The sequence below is a fragment of the Jaculus jaculus genome, chromosome 14 (assembly GCF_020740685.1).
Source record: "Jaculus jaculus isolate mJacJac1 chromosome 14, mJacJac1.mat.Y.cur, whole genome shotgun sequence".
In the NCBI taxonomy this organism is placed as follows: domain Eukaryota; kingdom Metazoa; phylum Chordata; class Mammalia; order Rodentia; family Dipodidae; genus Jaculus; species Jaculus jaculus.
In genome coordinates this window covers 6,111,892-6,132,378 of record NC_059115.1, presented here as the reverse complement: position 1 = coordinate 6,132,378, position 20,487 = coordinate 6,111,892, and the positions used below count along the sequence as shown (strand labels likewise).

General features: G+C 51.6%; 1 protein-coding gene across 2 annotated transcripts; it reads right to left on the bottom strand.

The window, feature by feature from the left end:
• Positions 1–1,579: 1,579 nt before the first annotated feature.
• On the bottom strand, positions 1,580–20,272 carry LOC123454851 (probable ATP-dependent RNA helicase DHX34). 2 transcript variants are annotated; one of them, XM_045134466.1, is made up of 5 exons: positions 20,133–20,272; positions 10,965–11,075; positions 9,038–9,255; positions 7,356–7,536; positions 1,580–1,709 (listed from the first exon to the last, which is right to left on the bottom strand). In XM_045134466.1, the coding sequence occupies exons 1-4, from the start codon at positions 20,269–20,271 to the stop codon at positions 7,378–7,380; spliced, it is 627 nt and encodes a 208-aa protein (XP_044990401.1). In that variant the 5' UTR covers position 20,272; the 3' UTR covers positions 1,580–1,709; positions 7,356–7,377. The 2 variants fall into 2 exon arrangements, with proteins under 2 accessions (XP_044990401.1, XP_044990402.1); XM_045134467.1 differs by lacking the exons at positions 1,580–1,709; positions 10,965–11,075 and having other exon boundaries at positions 4,590–7,536.
• Between the last annotated feature and the right edge of the window lie 215 nt (positions 20,273–20,487).

Sequence of the window (20,487 nt, the reverse complement as noted above, 5' to 3'; positions counted from 1 at the left end):
TGCGCGACTTTGCATTGCTGTGATGCAGAACCTGACAGAAGCCGCTTACAAGAGGAGAGGTGCATTTTGGTCATGGTTTCAGGGACTTTCTGTCATCCCGGAGGGAAGGCGTGGCAGGCCAGCTCCCGTCACAGCCACCGCTCAGTGGGACGGAGGCCCGCCGCATCGTGGCAGGCCAGAAAGGAAAAGTGGGGGCAGGACCCGGCGGGGTATAACCTTCAGAGGCCTGCAATGGGTAACTTTCACCAGCTTGGCTTCCACCTCTTTAAAAATGATCTGAGTGTGGCCTCACTCCGATTTTCCAGGGACACAGAATAAAATAAATGCCACAGTCCAATAAGTCACTTGTTCCTGTTTGGAGCAGTCAGGTTCGAATTGCTGGCAGAAATCACCTGACCAAGAGCAGCTAGTGGGAAAAGGGTTTATTTTGGCTTACAGACTCAAAGGGAAGCTCCATGATGGCAGGGGAAATGATGGCATGAGCAGAGGGTGGACATCACCCCCTGGCCAACATAAGGTGGACAACAGCAACGGGAGAGTGTGCCAAACACTGGCCAGGGGACACTGGCTGTGATTCCCATAAGCCCCACCCCCAACAATGCACTGCCTCTGGGAGGCCTTAATTCCCAATTCTCCATCAGCTGAGAACTTAGCATTCAGAATGTCTCAGTTTATGGGGACACCTGAATCAAACTACCAAATTATGCCCCTGGCCTCCATAAACTGGTAAGCTTACATGTTCACACTGCAAAGAATGGTATTGGGCACAGCAAAGAAATATTCAGCTAATACAAGATTTAAATAGGGGAAAACAAACTCTGTAGCTTCAAGTCCAACAACTAGTCAGTGACAAATCTCCAAGGCCGATAATTTTAACCAGCAACAAGTCTCTGGAGTTCCAATTCCGCCCCTCCAGCTAGGCTACTCACAGTCCTGGAAAACTTCATCCGGGGCCAGCAGCTGTCCTTAGCAGCCATCTTGTGTTCCCGCCATCTCCACTGGGTCTCCACTGCAACCCACGGTTCATCCATTGGGTCTCCATGCAGGCATCCCGCAAACCTGCTTCACACTGCCCATGGCTGTTTCCAAAACTTAAGGCCCTGCTGCAAATTCAATGACCCTCTCTTTCCTGCATTTCTGATACTCCACAATACCAGGTACAGTGCCAATTTGTTAATTCAGAGGAGGAATAAAGCAGACTTGGAAGAACAGGACACTTCTTGAGGCCCCTTTAAAGAGTTCCACAAAAATCTCCCATTAATGCTGGTGACAGCATTTACAGGGTTTCTATAGCCCACATCTCTAAGCTCTTCTAAATTTCTCCCATAAGCCATGTCCACAGACCCAAGGACCACATGATCAGCTTGTCTTAGCAACCGCCATTCCTCGTCTCACTTCCTGAGTTTGTTACCTTTGCATCACTGACCACAACACCTGACAGGAACAAAGGGGGGAGGGGGCTCATTTATTTTGGTTCCGTTTCTGAAGGTTCCCGTTCAGTCCATCAGTGCAGGGCGGGCTTGGTGCAGCAGCTCAGTTCGTGGCAGTGGGAGTGTGTGGCGGAGACAGTTCACGTCAGGGGTCAGGAAGCAGAGCAGGGCAGGAACCAGGGCCAAGTGTAACTTTCAAAGGCTTCCCTAGTAAGTTGCTTTCTCCAGAGGAGCCCATCTTTCTCAAGGTTCCACAGCCTTCAGACATAGCACCACCAGCTAGGAAAGAACCTTGTAAACATGCCTGTGGGGAGGATTCAAGCCAGAGCATCTGTCCACTGCAGCCCCCAACGAGGTGCTGCCCCTCCCAAGGCACCCCCAGTGAGGAAAGGCGTTCCCCACAGTGGCTCCATTTGCCAGTTACCACTCCTGCATCATGGACGGCTCTCCAAGCAAGCCTTGGGGTGGCCAGGTTGGTGTGCACATCTGCATCTGTAAGCCCATCACTTGGGAAATAGGCAGGGGTATCACAAGTTCCAGGGCAACCTGGGCTACATAAAGGACGAACCAGATGTAACAAGTTTTTAAACTTTTTTTAGGAGGGGGAACAGGGTTTAAGGTAGGGTCTTGTTCTAGCCCAGGCTGACCTGCTATTCATTATGTAGTCTCTGGCTGGCCATCAAACTCAAGAGGTATCATACCTCAGCCTCCCAAGTACTGGGATGAAAGGTGTGTGCCACCACACCTGGCCTAAAAACTTTGATATATATATAATTTATTCACTTATTTTCAAGGAGAGAGAATGGGCATGTCAGGGCCTCCGCCTCCTGCAAGCAAACTCCATACAACACTTTGTGCATCTGGCTTTACATGGGTTCTGGGGAATTGAGCTCTGGTCATTAGGTTTTGCATGCAAACACCTTAATCGCTGAGCCATCTGTCTGGTCCCTTAAAAACTTTTTTTTTTCACTTGAAGCACATTTATTTACTTTTTACAAAACCCCTTCTTTTTTTTTTTAATTTTTTTTTTTAATTTTTTATTTATTTGAGAGCGACAGACGCAGAGAGAAAGACAGATAGAGGGAGAGAGAGAATGGGCGCGCCAGGGCTTCCAGCCTCTGCAAACGAACTCCAGACGCGTGCGCCCCCTTGTGCATCTGGCTAACGTGGGACCTGGGGAACCGAGCCTCGAACCAGGGTTCTTAGGCTTCACAGGCAAGCGCTTAACCGCTAAGCCATCTCTCCAGCCCGCAAAACCCCTTCTTAATATTGATTATTTACAATGTTAGAAACCCCAGGAACAGGAATGAGTTAAAATAATTTTTCTCTTAACTAAAAATAGTGAATACTGCCATGAAGATATTTAAGGTTTTTTTAATCCAAGTTTAATTTTTATTTATTTTTTCTCAATTTTTATTAACATTTCCCATGATTATAAAAAGTATCCCATGGTAATACCCGCCCTATACCCCCCCACTTTCCCCTTTGAAATTCCATTCTCCACCATATCCCCTCCCCATCTCAATCAGTCTCTCTTATATTTTGATGTCATGGTCTTCTCCTCCTCTTATGATGTTCTTTTGTAGGTAGTGTCAGGCCCTATGAGGTCATGGATATCCAGGCCATTTTATGTCTGGAGGGAGCACGTTTTAAGGAGTCCTACCCTTCCTTTGGCTCTTACATTCTTTCCCCCACCTCTTCCGCCTTAGACCCTCAGTCTTGGAAGGTGTGATTGAGATGTTACTCAGTACTCCAGCCACTTCTTTCCAGCACTATGATACCTTCTGAGTTATCCCAAAGTCACTGCCATATGAAAAGAGAAGATTCTCTAGCCAAAGTGAGAGTAGCATTAATATAAGGGTATAAATATTAAGAGAAGTGCTTACTGAGCTATTTGATAAGCATACTGTATACATTTTTCCAGACATCAGCAGATGTTACACCCCTAGGACTCATGACTAACCCTGTTTTAAGTTTCATTATCAAGGATGTGTTTTCCCCGATGGAGCAGGCCTCCAGTCCAATTGGAGGGCAGTTGGTTTCCACCATGACAGATGTGCCACTATTGCACCCGTTGGCTCATTTGACCTGACTGGCTAATTAAAAGGCTTTCAGTGTCCACTGTTGAGTATCTTCACTGGTGGTATCTTTCTCCCATTGAACTACATGTAGAATGACTTCTTCCAGCTTTCTATCAGCCCCTAAAAAATGTTTATGGACAGCGTGGCCTCGAACTCATGGTGATCCTCCTACCTCTGCCTCCCAAGTGGTCAATTAGAACTTTTTCTTTTTTTTGACAACTTTTATGTGTGTAAAAAATGTATTTAGGGCTGGAGAGTTGACCTAGCAGTTAAGTCACTTGCCTGCAAAGCTGAAAACCTTGGTTCGATTCCCCAGAAACCACATAAGCCAGATGCACAAGAGGGCACATATGTCTGGAATTTGTTTGCAGTGTCTGAAGGCCCTGGCATGCTCATATTCTCTCTTTCTGCCTCTATCTCTAAATAAATAAAAAACAAAACTATAAAAGTTTTAAAAATGTACTTAGGTCAGAGTTGCCTCTGCCTTTTTCCTCCCCCTATTCACTGCCCCCATCCTTGAACAAGTTCCTCTACTATTTTTACTAGTTATTTATTTGATAGAGAGAGGCAGCTAGAGATAAATAGTGAGTAGGGCCATGCCTTTGCCTCCAGCCACTAGGCAAACTGCAGACCTGGCTTTCTGTGAGTACTAGGGAATCAAGCCCAGGCTGTTAGGCTTTGCAAGCAAGTTCCCTTAACTGCTGAGCCATTTCTCCAGCCCCTCCATCTACTATTTTAATTGACTATGAATTTATTTATTTGAGAAAGAGACAGAGAGGCATGGGCACACTAAGGACTTTGGCTGCTGCAAACAAACTCCAGACACACATGCCACCTTGTGCACCTGGCTCACATGGGTACTGGAAGTGAAACCTGGGTTCTTTGGCTTTGCAGGAAGCGCCTTAGCCACTAAGCCATCTCCGCAGCCCTGACTGTGAATTCTACCATGTGACCCTGTCAGGTGCTGGTCATAATCTCTTCCTGCCCCCAGTCCTCTGAGGATCCTCCTCAGCGGGATTACTGGTGTCTCCCATGGGGTCATGAGTGCATCGATCAGTCTCGGGTTGGGGGGGGCAACCATGCCACAGGAGACTCCTCCCCCTGTGGTCCTCACAATCTTTCCACCACCACCCCGTCTTCTACAGTGTTCCCTGAGCCTTGGTGAACGTGTTAGAAGACTCCATTAGTGGGAAGCTCTCTGCAGTCCTGTGCTGGGATTAGCTCAGTGTTAAGACTGCCTGTTCCTCATGCGCCTGCGCCCGGCCCTGACCTTCATCCTGAGCTCTAAGGAGATCGTGGCTTTACTTTCTGGGGTTTGTGTTTTCCACGTGAAAGCATCTCTTCTGGCCTCGCCATCAGCAACTGCGCCAGGCCTGCATCAGTGATGTCAGCCAGGCCCCCCTCAGGGCTTCCTGAGCCTTACCCAGCCTCAGCGGCACCATCCTCACAGTGAACCCACACTCTGGCCCTCCCCTGTCCTTACCATGGAGGTATCTCAGTTAAGAGTGGCGGTGGGGGGTGGGGGAGAGCCAAGTCCTACCAACCCAGACCTGTCCCAGTCCAGATCATGAGGTGGGGCAGAGGGACCCACGTGGAAAGACCTAAGTCCTCCTGCCCTCCATGCCGGAAACACCTTAGTCACTAGTATTCACAGAACGACAGAACAGGCTGTGGGTGTGCACAAGCGTGTACGTGCACGTGTGTAAGCACTGAGTCCATCACAGTCGGGATCACAGCTCAAGAAGCTGCGGACCCTGAGTGTGGTCAGCACATGCACGGGATTTCACGGGGGACACTGGCCCAGTGGCCATCTCCCCTGAGCCTCAGTGTGCTGATCTGCAACAAGGCCACGACTACCCCAGGAATCCTGTGACTTCACCCCCAATGCTGCTGGGCCACACAAAGCACTGGAGCTTCCTGTAAACAGGCCACCATGGTGAGCACAGGCTCGGCCAAACTGACCACAGAGCCCAGGATCAGCATCTTCCCGACCTCCCGGCCCTGCCCTGACCTGCATCACATCCACAAAGGACCCTGAGAGCCACACCGCCACACTCACACCACGTGCTGGGCTATCTGGCCATGTGGCCTCAGGCCAGGGCCTCAACTTCCCCAACTAAGGCACATGGCTCTGTTTAGGGCTAGTAACCACTGTCAACCACACTTGTATTCACAAAGGTTTCCGCACCACCTCCCAGCCTCCCTGGCTTGATTTCCTTTGGGCCCTCCACAGTGCATGGCTCTCCTGCCCCCCCACCCCCGACTGCCTTGGCACGCAGGAGGCACTGATCGGTGCTTACGGCAGGATGAATTTTCTGTGGCCTTTACTTAGTTGAAGACAAAGAGACAGAGGAAAGGAAGGAAAAGAGGAGAAAGAAGGGAGTGTGGAAGGCAGGGAGTGTGAGGCCCTGACAAGGACACGGACCATCTCGGCCTCGGGCCTCCTGCTCCGCTGCCAGGCCCTAAGTGGTCCATCTCGGAGCCTGGTTTCCCGACTCCCATCCTGGGAGATGATGCATGTGAAGCACTCCATATCCCGCCCACTAAAGCCAGGCTCTACTGCTCCCTGGCTCCATATCTTGGGGTACACATGGACTCCACAGCCAAGCACCATCTTTGTCTGTCCACATGTGGATCAGAAGACTGCCCACAGTAGGCAGGGAAGAAATGAGGTGAGCCCAGCAAGACTGTCACTGGCACAGCACAGCAAGTGCCCCCAGAATATTCTCTTTAGACTTTTATTTAGCAGAGAAAAGAGAGAAGACAGAATGGGCACGCCAGGGCCTCCAGCCACTGCAAACAAACACCAGATGCAGTGCACGTGTTACTTTGTGCATCTGGATTTACATGGCCACTGGGGAATCAAACACAAGTCATCAGGCTTTGCGGGCAAGTGCCTTTGCTAAGCCATCTCTTCAGCCCCTGCCCCAAAAATATTCTTGCCCTTCATCCTGGAATGCCCCCACTCCTTCCAAACCAACAAAACTAACCACCTGCCTAGCCCCGGGCGGCCTCGGACACTACAGTACGCAGCCTCCCCCTCAGCTGCACTGAGGCCCAGGGACGTGAAAGCAGGAACACTTCCTAGTGACAGGCCTGGCCGTGGCAAGGCAGGTGGCCCTGCTGAGGGAAACCATGTGGGCTGCAGGCTGTGTGGAAACAGAACGTGGAGTCAGCACAGTCAGTGAAAGGGTGACTCAGGGGTGAGCAAGAGGAAGATAAGCCCACTTGTGACATCCGCGTGACCACAGAACAGGGTCACCAGGGCAGCACAGGGACAACTGTGCAGAGTGGGGGAAGCCCAAGACCCACTGGCTTGACCCTCCCCAGGAGACCCCTGAAACACAGCAAGTACTGGGGAGTTCACAGGAGGGTGGGGACCAGGCCCCTTGCTGCAGACAAGGTGTGGTGTCTGCGGTATAGAAACGACCTGAAGACAGTGTGCCACAGGACCAAGGATAACAGAACGTAGGCCAAAAAGTGGACGGGCCCAGTCTCACAATAAATGCCCCTTACTGGTCACACCACCTGCTTCTGACCACTGGGGACCTGAACTTGCAGCACAGTGACACGGCTCCACCAGCCCGTGGCCCATCAGTCCTGCAGACCACCTTCAGTCATGCAAAGCGCAGCTCCCCTCAACACTCCAGGCCCTTGTCCAGGCCAAAGTCCTCAGTGACCCTGGGCCAGAGGAAGCGCGGTCTCTACTCTCCCTTGCCTTGCTCAAGTGCCCTGTCTCAGCGAGGCCCTGAGGCCACTTGACACGTTCCCGACCCTGCTGTTCCCCTCAGGAATGGACTTGTCCATTTTACTCCTCATGTGATCACCCAGGGGTGGTCCTCACCAATCACCACGTCCACAGGCAGCTAGGCAAGCAGGCACCCAATGGGGATGAGGGGCTCTGAGCTGTCCAGAGCCCCCTGGTCTTGAAGATAGAGGATGGCAGTTTCTAGGCTGGCAGGCGGGGGGGGGGGGGGCTCAATGAAGGGGAAGGTTCGTGGGTCCCCCACACTCATGCTCTTCATCTGAAATGAGAACCAAACACCCCCAGAGTGGGAGAACAGAGTCACTGTGAGTTACAGGCTAGAGGATCAAACTCACGATATTCAGACTTGTCAGGTCAAGGTCTGGCACTGGGGAGAGGCACTGTCTGTCTCCCTCACAGACCTAAGCTGGCCTCACTGTGATTCCTCAGCCCCAGTCAGAGTAAGTGACTGTGCACTGCGCAGGGGCCAGAGCTGGGCCAATGCAAACCTTCTCCGGGCGGCGGTGCACAGGCGCTGGAGTGCTCGGGCCCTTCTCTGGGCAAAGGCAGGTGGACAGAAGCCCAGCACTTCGATGGTGGATTCGCTGCCTGGAAACCCGCCCATCCAGCAGAGGTTCCTACATTGCTCCTCAGCTGGACATGCCTCCTCCTGGGGGCACAGAGGGATCAAACCCCACCTCTCAGTGTCAGTATGGAGCTGGGCTTTCCTCACTCACAAAGGCGTCCATTAATCCTGAGGCCCCGAAAAGCAGCCCTCTCGGCGCTGGGGAGAACTGAGTGACTGTCCAGGCCCATCGCCAGGCCTGGCGTGGCACACGTAACAAGTGCCTCTCAGGCAACTGGAAGGAGTCAGGCTGGCAGGGTGGCCTGTGGGACTGCAAGAGCATGACCAGAGAGCTCAGGGCTGCCTGGCGTCTCTGGGGCTGGCAGGTCTGTCTGTCCACCTGGCCAGTTGCTCCACCTAACTCCCTGCTGCCTGAGCCTTGACCTTCATGCAGCTGAAGACAGGTTTTAGGGGGGCAGGAGTGGGGATCCCAGCACTAGGCAGGCTGAGGCCTGGCCTACAGAGGAAGATCCTATTTCAAAATATAAAATAGCAGCTGCAGAGATGGTGTAGCGGTTAAGGTGCTTGCCTATGAAGCCTAAGAACCCACATTTGACTCCCCAAATCCCACATAAGTCAGACACACAAGGTAACATATGTGTAAGGTTGCACGTGTGCACAAGGTGGCACATGTCTGGAGTTCTATTGCCGTGCCTGGAGGCCCTGGCGTACCAATCGTCTATCTCATAAAAAAAGAAAAACAATGCTGGGTGTGGTGGTGCATGTCTTTAATCCCAGCACTCAGGAGGCAGACGTAGGAGGATCGCTGTGTTTGAGGCCACCCTGAAACTACATAGTGAATTCCAGGTCAGCCTGAGCTAGTGAGACTGTACCTTGAAAAACCAAAGCAAAAGAAAAACAGTGACAACAAACATAAAGGAATAATAATAGTCCATCCTGTCTGGACCCTCACAGCCTCTTGCTAAGTAAACCACAGACTTTCTCTGCTGTCCAGCAGCACTTGGCTTCCTTCCCCCTCCCTTCTGAACTGTTGGATCCAAATGATTCTCCCATGTCGGTTTGGGCTCTGAGGGAGGGGTTCCTGCACCCCCACTGCAGTGGCTCGGCCAGCTCTGATATCCTGGCTGGTCTGGCTAAACACCTCCTGTGCTCCCTGATGCTGCAGCCAGAACGTCCCCTCCCAGGCAGGTCTCACCTGCAGCACAAGTGCATCCAGGGCCACCCTCCGAATTTCTGGGACCGGGTAGGGGGCGAAGGCGTCGTAGTCGGACTCGGCATAGAGGCGGTAGCAGACGCCGGGTCCCGTGCGGCCCGCACGGCCCTTGCGCTGCTCTGCACTGGCCTGGCTGATCCAGAACTCCTGCAGCCGTTGCAGTTTGGCCTGCGGGTCGTAGCTCATCTCCTTCACCTTTCCTGTGCGCGGAGAAGGGACACGGAGGAGCTCTGCTCAGCAGCAGGCAACGCCACACATCTCACTGCTGACCACACTCACTTCTTCACCGCCTAACACTGACCTGGTGCATAGTCTGGACCCAATTCGGACATCCTGCCCAGTTAGTCTCCCATCTCCTTATCCCCACATTGCCATGGCATGGGTTCTGGAGGGAGGCCCCCTAAGGCTCATGCCTCTTCCCCTACTTGGCATTACCTGGAGATGGAGCAAACGTTCAGAGGTGGGGTCTAGTGGGAGGACTTCGGTCAGTGGGTGTACGGCTGGCGAGGACAGTGGGACCTCAGCCCTCCTCTCCTCTTGTTTCTGGCCCTGAGGTGAGCAGTCTTACTCTCCCTACGCTCACGCTTCCTGCCACCAGCCCAAAGGCTTGGCTCAGCTGGCCACGGGCAGAAGCCTCTGTGACTGCGCAAGCCACAGCAAGCCCTCACTTCAGAAGCTGACCAGCCCAGTCGTCTGTTACAGTAAGGGAAAACTGACTGACACACACGTCTTTAAAGTGTGTGTGTGTGTGTGTGTGTGTGTGTGTGTGTGTGTATTTTTATTTTGAAGAAAGAGAGAAAGAGGAGAAGGCAGATAAGATAGATGGAGCATGGGTGCAGCAAGGCCTCCAGCCACTGCAAACAAACGCCAGATGCGTGCGTCCCCTTGTGCATCTGGTTTATGTGGGTCCTGGGGAATCAAGCCTCGAACCAGACTCCTTAGGCTTCACAGGCAAGTGCTTAACTTCTAAGCCATTGCTCCAGCCCTGACACACACATCTTCGCACTGGTGTCCTCTTGCTTTGCTCCTTCAGATATGCAAGCACGTCCTCAGTGAGCACCTACTATGCGCAGGTGTGGTCACAAACCCAAGCTGCTGAGATGAAGGCCCCAGGCTATGGAGGGGTCGCAGCAGCCTGAACTTATTAATATATTTCAGGGACTATACCAGCAGGGGTGCTCCTCCCCCCCCCCATTCTCAGGGGTTGTAGAGAGCCTGGAACACCCCCCCAACACACAAAAAGTTTCAGACACCGAGATCAGCAGGAAGTAAAGCCACTTCCTCTCCAAGCATGGGATGCCTGGACATGCAGATAAGACTTAGGCTTTGCCCATAACCCTCTCGCCTTGGGCCAGTTGCCTAGGAAACTCCTTACATAGCCAGCACCTTTGTAAACCTTCCCGTTGTCACTGCCTATGTGCTGGAAGGAATGTCCCCACATGCTAATTAGGCATCAGCAAGCAACCTTGTACACCCAATCCCCCTAGGATCCTCAACTGCTTATAAACCCATTTCCCTGACAATAACCAGAGAGCCGTTCATGGAAACTGTCTCCTGAGAACCAACACCACAGTTGCCTGGGACACCTCCAGGGAAACCAAGGCCGGCCACAGAGCAAGGACCCAGGAACACACAGGGAGACACTCGTGCCAGCCCCAAAATGAGGGGAGAGGAAGGGGGAGAAGAGATAGCCAGAGAAAGACAGGTTTCAGCGGACAGAAAAGTAAGTACTGGGAAAAGACCCTGGGGCAGAAACAATCTTGGAATATCACCAGACAGATCACCACCTAGAGTGGTAAACATTACCGCACCCAGTTTCCAGACAGGGAGACTAAGTCTCAGACCATTGACATCACTGGCCTGTGAGTGACAAGCTTTGATTCTATGGCTTTGGTCCTGGTGACATTACCTCTTGTTAGGTATAAGAAGGGACGGTGCTGTGAGCTCCTTAGGGTGTGATGCCAGTGTGACTGTAGAGGGTGGGTTTCTCCTTTTGTTCTTTCTGTGATGTGGGGGACAACTGAGACAGAGTACAGTTAGGATTATGAGAATCATTACTGTTTGGAGCTTGTGAATTAAGGTGTATACACGGGGGGACAGCCTTAAGTCACCAGACAGGGGCTTCTCCCCTGCTTTCAGTACTGCAGTTAGAAGTCAAGGCCTGAGCCTGGCATGGTGGCCTACGCCTTTAATCCCGGTACTTGAAAAGCTGAGATAGGAGGATCGCCATGAGTTTGGGGCCACGCTGAGACTACATAGTGAATTCCAGATCATCCTGAACTAGAGTGAGACCCTACCTCAAAAAACCAAAAAAAAAAAAAAAAAGAAGAAGAAGAAGTCAAGGCTAGCATTCCTATGCTGAGCCACACCCCCAGCCCCTCACTGTGGATTCTAGACAAGTGCTCTACCTCTGAGCCTTATGGGTGTTACAGCCAGTTTCCCCATGCCAGTGTTTGGCACACTCTCCTGTTGCTGTTGTCCATCTTAGGCTGGCCAGGGGGTGATGTCCACCCCTGCTCATGCTGTCATTTCCCTTGCTGTCATGGAACTCGAGCCTGTAAACCAAAATAAACCCTTTTCCCCAAAAGCTGCTCTTAGTTGGGTTATTTCTGCCAGCATTGCAAACCTGACTGCCACAGTACTTTCTGTGGGTACTGCGGAACTGAACCTAGGCTGGCAGGGTTTGCAAGAAAGCACCTTATTATGTTTAATTACTATTTTGTTTATTTATGATGGGAGGAATGGGGATGCCAAGGCCTCTAGCCACTGCAAATGATGCCAGATGCCTGTGCCACCATGAGGATCTGGCTTTACATGGGTACTGGTGATTCAAACCCTGGTCCTTCGGAATTGCAGGCAACAATCTTAACTGCTGAACCATCCCTCCAGCCCACACATCTTTTTCATTTATTTTTTATAACAACTTCCATGACTATAAGCAGTGTTCCACGGTAATGCCCTCCCTCCCTCGACTTTCCCCTTTGAAACTCCATTCTCCATCATATCCCCCCCCCCAATCAGTCCCTTTTATCTTCATGCTATGATCATTTCCTCCTATTATGATGGTCTTGTGTAGGTAGTGCCCGGCACTGTGAGGTCATGGATATCCAGGCCATTTTGTGTCTGGAGGAGCACGTTTTAAGGAGTCCTACCCTTCCTTTGGCTCTTACATTCTTTCCGCCACCTCTTCCGCAATAGACCCTGAGCCTTGGAAGGTATGATAGAGATAGTTCAGTGCTGAGCACTCCTGTCACTTCTTCTCAACACCATGATGCCTTCTGAGTCATCCCAAGGTCACTGCCATCTGAAAAGAGAAGATTCTCTACCAAAAGTGAGAGTAGCATTAAGATATGGGTATGAACATGAAGAGAAGTGCTTACTGGGCAGTTTTTTGAGTATAGTATATACATTTAGCCAGACAGCAACAGACGTTAGAACCCCTAGGGCTCATGACTAGCCCTGTTGTAGGGTTTCAGTATCAGGAATGTATTCCCTCTCATGCAGCAGGCCTCCAGTCCAATTAGAGGGCAGCTGGTTTCCACCATGACAGACGTACCACTATTGCACCTGTTGTCTTATTTGGGCTGGCTGGTAAAATTTAAGACTTGTAGTGTCCACTGTTAAGTATCTTCATTGGTGATTTCTCTCTTCCATTGTACTATGCAGAATGGCTTCTTCCAGCTTTCTGTCAGCTGGTCTGCATGGAGGAGGTTATCAGCTCAGATCCAGCAGGATTTTTCAGTGGCCTTGCAGACAAGGTATGTGGAGTCTTCAGCAATAGGGTTTTACCATCTATTCCTGGTGGGAGGCACAGGCAGGAGGACTGCTGTTGAGTTCGAGGCCTGCCTGAGACTACAGGCTGAATTCCAAGTCAGCCTGGGTAGAGTAAAACCCTACCTCAAGGAAGAAAAAAAAAGAAAAAAAGAATCCACAGTGACAGGCTGGAAACATGGCTCAATGGTGAAGATCTTGTCCAGCATCTACCAGTGAGGAAAGTAATGGCTTTATGGATTCTTCTTACAGACAGTATTAAAAAATTACTGGAGATTTAAAGAACAGAAACACAAGTTTAAAAATATCTTAAAGTAGTAACTTAATTTCATTTGAGTTGGTGTTTGCATCAAGGACCTGGAGCAGTATTTGGTGCTGTCTGTGAGGCTCAGTCCTCCTGGGCAGACACACGTGTGACAGGGTGAGTACCAGGTCAGCTTGGGCTAGAGTGACAGCCTACCTGAAAAACCACCACAAGAAAAAGAAACAAGAGAAAAAAGCGGGCTGGAGAGATGGCTCAGTGATTAAAAGTGCTTGCTTGCAAAGCCTGATGGTTCAGGTTTGATTCCCCAGTACCCATGTAAAGCCAGACAGACAAAGTGGCACATGTATCTGGAGTGAGTTTGTAGTGGCAGGAGACCCTGGTGTGACCATTCTCTCAGTCTGCTCACAAAGAAAAAAGAAAAAAGCCAGGTGTGGTGGTGCACAGCTTTAATCCCAGCACTTGGGAGGCAGAGATAGGAGGCTCATCATGAATTCAAGGCCACCCTGAGACTACATAGTTAATTCCAGTTCAGCCTGGGCCAGAGACTCTACCTTGAAAAAATAACAACAACAAAAAAAAAAACCCAAGTTCGGTGTGGCAGCACACACCAAGAATCCCAACACTTGGGAGGCTGAGGGAGGAGGATGACTGTGAGTTCTAGGCCAGCCTGAGACTACATACTGAGTTCCACAGTTAAAGTGGAAAAACAAAAACAAACAAAACAGGGCTGGAGATGGTTTAGCAAATAAGGCACTTGACTGCTTAACCTAAGGACCAAGGTTTGACTCCCCAGAACCTACATGAGCCAGATGCACAAGGTGACTCCTGCACACAAGGTGGCACTTTGGCATAAGGTGGCACACACATGTAGAGGTGGATTGCAGTGGGGACCCATGTTCCACTCCTCAGATCCCACAGAAGCCAGACACACAAGGTGAGGCAAGCGTGCAAGGTTACACACGCACACAAGATGGTGCACTTATCTGGAATTCAATTGCAGTGGCTTGAGGCCCACAACAGTAACTTCTCAAAGTGGTCTCTGACCCTTACGAAGATGCCCTCCCACATCATACACAAATTATAAAAATTCACATTCAAAAGCTCCAGTTACCAGGACGCTAAAGCAGAGCTGCTCAAGTCCCTGAGTCTGAGGCCACCTGGGCAACACAGTGAGCGCTCGTCGCATTAATAAATAAGGCAACCAGGAGAGCAGAGCCTGAGCTAGCCCTGGTCGGACTCAAGGAGACAGGAACCATGCATGTTCCCATTTTACAGACAAGAAAACAGGTGCATGGGCTGGGCTGGAGAAATTGCTCAGCGGTTAAGGCACTTGCCTGTAAAGCTTAAGGACCCAAGCCAGACACACAAGGCGGCACAGGCATCTAGTGTCTGCTTGCAGTGGCTGGAGGCCCTGGTGTGCCCATCTGTCTCTCTTCTATTTCTCTCTGCTTGCAAAAAAAATTTAAAAAAAAAAAACAGCTACAAAGAGATAATGCTTCTTTTGTTGTGTTTCAAGGTAGGGTCTCGCTTTAGCTCAGGCAGACCTGGAATTCACTATGTATTGTCAGGGTGGCCTCTGACTCACAGTGATCCTCCTACCTCTGCCTCCAGAATTCTGGGATTACAGACATGCGCCACCACGCCAGAGAGGACATGGAAGTTTTGAGACTTATTCACAGGTCCTGACCACTGTCCCTCTGAAATAGTCCTTAACTTGTACCTAGTCATACCCCGCACCCAGTTTTGACCCTCCCCAAAGTGCATAATCTCTGAGCCGCTGACATGCAAGCAGGGATCACTTCAAATGGGGCAGAGACTAGAACTTCAGGCAGCAGGAAGGTTCTGTGAAGGTCCCGAGGTGGGAGCCCGCAAGGACACACGCAAGCACAGAACAGAGCCCGTGGGCTCGGCGTCCAGCAACCGGGGCAGTGACGGGAGCGAGGGCCACGACGCAAACTTCCCGGGATGGGCGAGGCAGGCTGCTGGGCTGCCTACCACTGTGAGTTCTCGCTCTTCAGCAATCACACACTGTGGAGCTCAGGCTGGCCTCGCACTTACAATCCTCCTGCCTCAGTGCTCACGTGCTTGGGTTACAGGCATGCACTGCCACTCTTAACTGAGAGACCTCAATGGTAAGGACGGGGCGGGGGGGGGAGCAGAGTTGGTGCCACTGAGGCTGGCTAAGGCTCAGGAAGCCCTGAGGGGGGCCTGGCTGACATCACCGATGCAGGCCTGGAGCAGTTGGCGGTGGCGCTGCCAGAAGAGATTCTTTCACGCGGAAAACACAAACCCCATGGCATGGTTGTCCCCACCAACCCGAGACTGATCGATGCATTCATGACCCCGTGGGAGACACCAGTAATCCCGCTGAGGAGGATCCTCAGAGGACTGGGGACAAGAAGAGATTATGACCAGCACCTGACAGGGTCACATGGTAGAATTCACAGTCAGGGCTGCAGAGATGGCTTAGTGGCTAAGGCGCTTTCCTGCAAAGCCAAAGAACCCAGGTTCCACTCCCCGTACCCATGTGAGCCAGGTGCACAAGGTGGCATGTGTGGTCTGGAGTTTGTTTGCAGCAGCCAAAGTCCTTAGTGTGCCCATTGCCTGTCTGTCTCATTCTCAAATAAATAAATTCATAGTCAATTAAAATAGATGATGGAGGGCTGGAGAGATGGCGTAGCGGTTAAGCACTTGCCTGTGAAGCCTAAGGACCCCGGTTCGAGGCTCGGTTCCCCAGGTCCCACGTTAGCCAGATGCACAAGGGGGCGCACGCGTCTGGAGTTCGTTTGCAGAGGCTGGAAGCCCTGGCGCGCCCATTCTCTCTCTCTCCCTCTACCTGTCTTTCTCTCTGTGTCTGTCGCTCTCAAATAAATAAATAAAATTAAAAAAAAATAGATGATGGAGGGACTGGAGAAATGGCTCAGCAGTTAAAGGAACTGAGACTACATAGTGAATTCCAGATCATCCTGAACTACAGTGAGACCCTACCTCAACAAACCAAAAATAAAAAAAAAGAGTCAAGGCCTTGCACAATCTAGGCTAGCATTGCTATGCTGAGCCATGCCCCCAGCCCCTCACTACGGATTCCAGACAAGTGCTCTACCTCTGAGCCACTCCCCCAGCCCCTCAGTGGATCCTGGACAAGTGCTCTACCTCTGAGCCACACCCCCAGCCCCTCACTGTGGACTCTAGACAAGTGCTCTACCTCTGAGCCACGACCCTAGACTCTCACTGTAAATTCTAGACAAGTTCCTTGACTGTTGGGCCATGCCCCCAGCCCCTCACTGTGGGTTCTAGACAAGTGCTCTACCTCTGAGCCACGACCCCAGCCCCTCACTTGGGTTCTAGACAGTGCTCTACCCCTGAGCACACCCCCAGCCCCTCACTGCAGATTTTTAGGACTCCACCACTAAGCTGGATCCTCAAACCCTTCTTTAGTTTTTATCTGGAGACATGGTCTTTCCAATTCGCTTCGTAATGGCCTCAAATTTGCCAAGTAGTTCAGGCTGGCCTCCACGTCAGTTGGTGATTTTGTTCTAAGTTTCTCCAAAGGATTTTTTTTTTTTTTCTCCTAGGTAGGGTCTTACTGTAGCTCAGGCTGACCTGGAATTCACTATGTAGTCTCACAGTGGCCTCAAACTCTTGGTTATCCTTCTATTTCTGCCTCCCAAGTGCTGGGATTAATTAATTAATTTGACAGTGACAGAGAGAGAGAATGGACGCACCAGGGCCTCCAGTCACTGCAAACGAACTCCAGACGCGTGCGCCCCCTTGTGCATCTGGCTAGCGTGGGTCCTGGGGAATCGAGCCTCGAACCAGGGTCTTTAGACTTCACAGGCAACTGTGAACCATCTCTTCAGCCCAAGTGCCTGGATTAAAGGCTTGTATTTCCCTCCAATCTTTTAGTGGGAGTCCTCCTTTTAGTGTTGCCTCTTCCTCCCAATGGCAAGTAAGTCCCTGGAACCCAATCTGAACAGCCACTGCCGCCTCTGTTCTGTCTAGGAGCACACAGGAACGCGGGACTAGCTCTTAGGTGAATAATGGGATCTGGTCAGGCATGGTGACGCACACCTTTAATCCCAGCATGCCAGAAGAAGAGGTAGGACAATCCTCATGGGTTCAACGCCAGCCTGAGACTCCGTAGTGAATTCCAGGCCAGCCTGGACTAGAGTGAGACCCTACCACGAAAAAACAAAAAGAGTGGGATCTGTTCAGTCTGCCCTTCTGTTACTACTTGTGACACCCAACCAGAGCCCCTGCCCCTGTGAGCATGGGTGTGATTACTTGAACAGGGCATCTTCAGTGCGGGATGTGCACACACACACAGTTCATCCAGCCTCTTGAGGCCAAATCACTACCACTGTGCCTCTGCTTGGCTGAATGACGTTAGCTTAGGCAGGTTACCTAACCTCTTCTCAGTCTCTCTTTGGTTCGATGGGTAACAGACTTGTAAGAATTACATGATCCACGTCAAACGGTTCCCATAACACTTCCAGGCACCATAAATGTTAGCCATGATTATAATTTATTAGTATTGGGATTACATCCTAGGGTGTTGGGAGATTTATATGAAACTGCGTGCAAGGCTTTAATAATGTCACTAGATGTTATGGCATTATCACTGGGTATGGTCATGGTGCCATTTGGCAGCTGTGGATACAGAAGCTCAGAAAAGAGAGGGGATGACTTAGGTTCCTAGAGCCACAAAAGTCCATCATTGAAAGGAGCTATCAATTTATTTTTATTTTTTAGACTACTATTATTATTTTTTTCTGAGGTAAGGTCTTGTTCTAGCTCAGGTTGACCTGGAATTTACTGTGTAGTTTCAGGGAGGCCTCGAACTCTTGGCCATCCTCTTACCTCGGCCTCCCAAGTGCTGGGATTAAAGGTGAGTGCCACCATGCCCAGTTTAGGAGCTATCAGTTAAAAACAAAACAAAACTTATTTATTTGAGAGAGACAAAGAGGCAGATAGAGTGAGAATGTGCACACCAGGGCCTCCTGCCACTGCAAATGAACTCCATCCGCAGAACCACTTTGTGCATCTGGCTTCATGTGGGTAGTGAGGAATTGAACCTGGCGCTCTCAGGCTTTGCAAGAGCTTTTTTTCATGCTGAGCCATCTCTCCAGCCCCAGGAGCTATCAATTTTGAGATCTAAGTCGTGAACACTTGCCCTGCCCCTGAGTATTTCTATCAAGGAAGGACTGTCCCTTTGCATCTTCTAGCCTCAGTTTCCCCAAGGGTACCCTGGAAGTCTATGTGTGTGTGGGATCTGCCGGAGATAGTCCCCATAGGAGAGACCTAATTTTGCCATGTCAGAAGGAGGCACGATTGGGCAGTCAAAGCATCTGTACCCCAGAACCAAGCAGCCCAGGTGACAATAAATTCTGATGTCACCACTCAAGAGCCCTGTGACCTTGGACAAGCTGTTTCATTTTACTGAGCCTCAGTTTCCCTTATCTGTAAAGCCAGACCTTAAGTCATCTCCCAGGAGGACTGTATTGAGAAATTCATCCGTCTCAGAGCCCGTCTTGCTTGTAGTAAGTGTTACATGCAGTGGAGGCGACAGTCATTACACTAGCAGCCATTCACTGTAATATTGTGCAGCTGAGCCAAACCTAGAACACCTCATTCCCTTTAAGATGAGGGAGGGACCCCCCTTCCCTGTTGCCCTGAGAGCTGAGCAGCCAAACTGGGCTCAGGGAACTCCTGGGTCACCCTATCCTTGCCAGGACTGGGAATGGCCACAGGGCAGGAAGCAGGGAAGGAAGTCGGTGTGGACATTTTCATGTGTGTGCTGAGGGTGTGGGGGTGCAGGAAGACGGACAGGAAATTCTCTTCCACCCCTCCCCCAACTTCCCTTTCCTCCAATTTCTTTTGCACACCCTCAAAGGCCTCCAAAGGGGGCCTTAATTCCTGGCCCCACCTGCCTGGAGGTGAGGGGCCCTGAGGTGAGAGAAAGGAGGAGAGGGGCTTGGCTTTCTCCCAGGGGAGGTGTGGGAACCCGCCCCCGCCCCGATGCACACACTCAGCCCCAGGAGGGAAGGAAGAGTACACCCCACCAGCCAACTCTCTTCTAACCGGGGGGAAAAGACCAGAGAAAGAAGGGATTTGGGGCAAGATGATAGGGGCGGTGGAAAGGAGTTTGTTCTAGGGTCTCCCTCCTTGCCGGAGCCAGGTTCTGGGGACCCCCTCCACAAAGCCTGCCTGCTCCCTGCAAACAGGAGCACTTGGCCCCCTGGCTTAGCGTTGGGTTCTCTGCTATGTGCCCGTCACCCTGGTCACACACATGGAGGGGTTCTCGTGCTACCTACACACCTCTGTGGTATCTGACATTCAGTCACCTGACAAATTCACATGCACACACCCAGAATCACTCCCCCATCTCTGGTGTGACACACCCAGCCATTCCACACTCTCCTTGTTACACACATACACACAAATAATCCCTCTCCAAGATGTCATACGCAGACGTCCTCTGTCGCTCCGGACCCCGTCTTTCCCTTTTCTGGTTAACCTACCTTCACAGGTTTCACCCACCAGCCCCTTGTCATAACCCCCACCTGCTTCTGTTACACACACGCCCCCTGGATGTTACCGTTGCACACTTCCATGTTTCACACCCAGCCACACAGCCTCTCTGGAGTCACACCCACACCCTTTTCTTGTCACATCCCCTCAAGCAGCTTTTCCCAGCCCCACTCCACCCCGTTCATGCCTATGTCACACACGCTGAACCCCTTTCTCTCATCCTGGGTTTCTCAGGGCTCACAGCCAGAGCCAGCCCACTTGGCCTCTCCCACACGCCCCCTTTACTTGCCACACACACCTTCTCACTAATGTGTCACACTGGCACAGCCCTCCCCCCGCCCCCCCAGTGACAGGCACCTTTCCTTGTGACACGTCTCCCACGGAGGGGCTCCAACATGGAGCCCAGCCCCTCTCATCTCTCTCTCTCTCTCTCACACACACACACACACCATCGCACCCCCCCCCCCCGCCACGCCACGCCGGGGAGTCCCGCGGCCCTTGAAAACTCACCTCCGGTGTTGCTACCTTGTTGCAGACCACCTCGGGGCGTCTCGAGGGGTCTCTTGCGGAAATCCGGGGCCTCGGGCTCCATGGGGGACCCTGGGGCCGCGGAGGCCGTGAAGAGGCCGAGCACCGCGCCAGCGGCCATCATCCTCATGGTGGGGGGGGGAGGGAGGGGGAGGGGGGGTGGCGAGGACTGGGGGAGGGAGGGAGGGGGCTGAGCGCTGACAGAGCCTGGAGCACGGATGGGAGGTGGCAGCCGCGGAGGAGGAGCAGGAGGAGGAAGGGGGTGGTTCTCCATGGAGAAGTGAGGGATGAGTCTCTCTGTCTTTCTCTAAGATTCACCCAAGCTGGGGACTTGGTT